This window comes from Carya illinoinensis, chromosome 8 (genome assembly GCF_018687715.1).
Source record: "Carya illinoinensis cultivar Pawnee chromosome 8, C.illinoinensisPawnee_v1, whole genome shotgun sequence".
In the NCBI taxonomy this organism is placed as follows: domain Eukaryota; kingdom Viridiplantae; phylum Streptophyta; class Magnoliopsida; order Fagales; family Juglandaceae; genus Carya; species Carya illinoinensis.
The window spans coordinates 31,157,146-31,160,191 of NC_056759.1; the positions used below are offsets into that span (position 1 = coordinate 31,157,146).

Genomic DNA, 3,046 nt, shown 5'->3' on the forward strand with positions numbered 1-3,046 from the left:
ATGTGGATCCGTTTTAAATGTTTAATTGAAAATTGTTATTTTCTTTTTATTGACGCGGAAATGTACTTAGAAGGTGGCGGACAACATGACTAAATTGGTAACCAATTTCCCACTATCTAATACTAAAATTAGGCCGATCAATCATGATTCAAAAGGAGATAGCCACACCAACCCAACTAATCTCAAAGATTTGTTATGCTTATCAACATAATCATGGAAAAAAATTAATTATAAGCGATTCTTCATACCAATACGAATACTCATTTAATGTGATTGATTAAAAAAATAATTTTAATAAAACCACCGTCAATTTAAATTTTGAAAATGAAGACATTAATATTGATACGCAGATTGGTACACGTAACAAAACTTCATAATCATGAGCATATCAAATATGCCTGACTTCAAAATTACATGCTTGTAATGGGGAGGGGGGGGGGGGGGGTAAATCAGAAATGATTGCTTCAAAACAAGTTTATTCATTATTTATATACCATGCAGATTACATAATTATTTTAAACAAATTTTATTCATTATTTATATACCATGCACTATATATAATTATTTTATTTTTTTATTTTTTCTTTAGCAAGTATATAGTATTTAAATAATGAATAGAAAAATTTAATTAATTTAGTATGAATAAAATAAAAATAAGTATGATGTGTAGAACGATGAGTATCAAAATTCTTGGTTGAATTTATGTCAATCAGGCAAATTTTTTGTTGAGGGATTTTATGTGTAAAATATTTGTTTGTGACAGTCCAATTTGATAACCGAATTCCATGAAAATTCACTTCAATTTTTTGATAGATTTTTAATAAAATTTGAACCATAAAGCGGAAGCTTGGCCGATAGGCTAATTTAGACTTATTGTCTTTCACCCTTATTCTGCGACATTATATTTTTAATATTTATCATATATCAAAATAAAATCTCTTACAATTTTATTAATGCAGTCCCAATGACGTAAATCTTGTATTCTATCATATATGTTTGTGAATTATTCCAATTTTTTTACTCACTTTTTCTCTTATTCCTAGGACTTCTCGTTTCTAAAGTGCTCTATATACAAGCAAATCTTATAGGATTGCTTAGGTCGCTTGGTTACATAGATAGATGTTTTAAATAATAATAAATAAAAAATTATTATAATATAATTTTTTAATATTAATTAATTTAGTATTAAAATTTTAAAAAATTAAATTATTTATTATATTTATATGTAAATTTGAAAAAATTATAAAGATGAATTAAGATAAGATGAGATATTTTGGATTTTGATAACCAATCGGGACTAAAAGTTCGGATTTTTAAGTTGTATTTGGTTATTTAACTAAACTAAACTCGTATTAAATCAATTATTAATTATTTCCACTATTTTTTTAATTTTTTATTAAAAAAATTAAGCTCATCTCCACTTATTTCATCTATTTTAACCTAAAAAATTAAACTAATCTCAATCTAAAAAATTTTACAAATATCAACATAAAAAAATTAAATTTATCTAAATTGAATTCATAAAATATTGCAATTCATAACTCAAATCTTCTTAATATCCAAACGTTGGCTTTAAACTTTGCCACGGATCAATACTCTTCCCGTGCATTTGAACAAAACTACAAAATTAATTAATACTACACCACTCGTGTAAATGATGTGATTCAAATTTACAAGGTGACAGCCCTTTTCTAATAGGCAAAACATAACAACACATACAGGTAGAATCTAATTCTCGCGAACTGGTGAATTCCAAGTAAAAATTAATTATCTGCATAGTTCCATCGCTAGCTTCACATATACATGGTCAACTGCATGCTCATAATTGTCTTCTTGGCTAATACAAAGGCACTGGGAAACGAGGTGGTGGCTTCGGTGGTTTCTGCACTTTCACGGCCACGACGGCCTTTTCATGATCTGGACGCGGAGGCTTACATGGACTAGGCAATGCTATAAACTTTGGAATCTGATCTCCGGGCATCAGTACAGGCAAACTTTGGCTTTGATTCTGCTTTAAATCCAGTTTTAAAACAAACATGATTAGCAAATATGATCCAATTCATGCAGTGTTTTTATTTTTTTTTCATAAACTTCAAACTCTTGAAAAGATAGGTCTTTGAAATGAAAGAAAAATCTGGGGGAATTTTATTTGCCGGGTAGGAGGAATATATATTAATATATATACCGTGCACGTGGGTTTGGAGGGTGATGCCGCCTCGATATCTTCATCGGCGTCGTGATCTTGGTCATGGGATAAAGATTCACTTAGTGATCTGAACCTGTCCCAGTGGTAGCAGCAGGAGAAGATACCGCTCAAGCTGAAGATGACGATCAAGAGGAGGGCAGTGCCGAGAGGGAAACCCAGGGACGGACGAGATGCGTCCGCGTGGGGTGGCGAAATATCTTGGCTCTCCATCGTCACTTGAAGTTTCTCTTGTTCCCTCTCTCATGTGTTAGCCTGTTGGGACTCTCAGGAGGAAGAAAGAGGCCGTAAAAAGAGAGGATACAGATGAGGGAGTACGGTTTGCCGAAGAGGGAAGGGTGGTGGGAATTTATAAAAGAAAAGAGATGGGTCGAGACCAGAGAGGGTGAATATGGGTAAAAGGTACGTCTGGGCCATTGGTACGGTAAGAGATGGGGGACCTACTCGCTACTCGACAAAAGCACTTGCTTTGTTTTTTGCGTGGGAAGAATAAAGAAACGGGCAGTTAAGAAGCGTATTGAAGATGGAAACAAAATGCAGATGCTTTTTGTAATTAGAAAATATTATTTTAAATTAGAAAAAAAATATTATTTTAATATTATTTTTATATTAAAATTTAAAAATTTGTATTAAAATTTTAAAAAAATTAAATTGTATATTTTATTATATATAAAAATTTGATAAAATTATAATAATAAGATAAAATGAGATGAAAAATTTTAAGAAAGTGAACGAAACTTTTTGTAAATCTGAATATATGACATGAGTATAAAATAAAATGAAATATTTGTAAAATTTTTTAAAAGAAAATAATTTAATACGATATATTAGATAATAAAATAT

The 3,046-nt window shown here is 30.2% G+C and overlaps 1 protein-coding gene across 1 annotated transcript; it reads right to left on the minus strand.

The window, feature by feature from the left end:
• Window positions 1-1,526: 1,526 nt before the first annotated feature.
• Window positions 1,527-2,546, minus strand: LOC122318517 (uncharacterized protein At5g65660-like). The gene is made up of 2 exons (XM_043135940.1): window positions 2,186-2,546; window positions 1,527-2,008 (listed from the first exon to the last, which is right to left on the minus strand). The coding sequence occupies exons 1-2, from the start codon at window positions 2,414-2,416 to the stop codon at window positions 1,838-1,840; spliced, it is 402 nt and encodes a 133-aa protein (XP_042991874.1). The 5' UTR covers window positions 2,417-2,546; the 3' UTR covers window positions 1,527-1,837.
• Between the last annotated feature and the right edge of the window lie 500 nt (window positions 2,547-3,046).

Bases quoted from the DNA above. Each gene is read 5' to 3' on its own strand.
- LOC122318517 (XM_043135940.1), bottom strand. From the start codon at position 2,416: ATGGAGAGCCAAGATATTTCGCCACCCCACGCGGACGCATCTCGTCCG. The intron at 2,009-2,185 runs GTATATATATTA...GATTTAAAGCAG, and splicing joins CCTCCAAACCCACGTGCACG to AATCAAAGCCAAAGTTTGCC.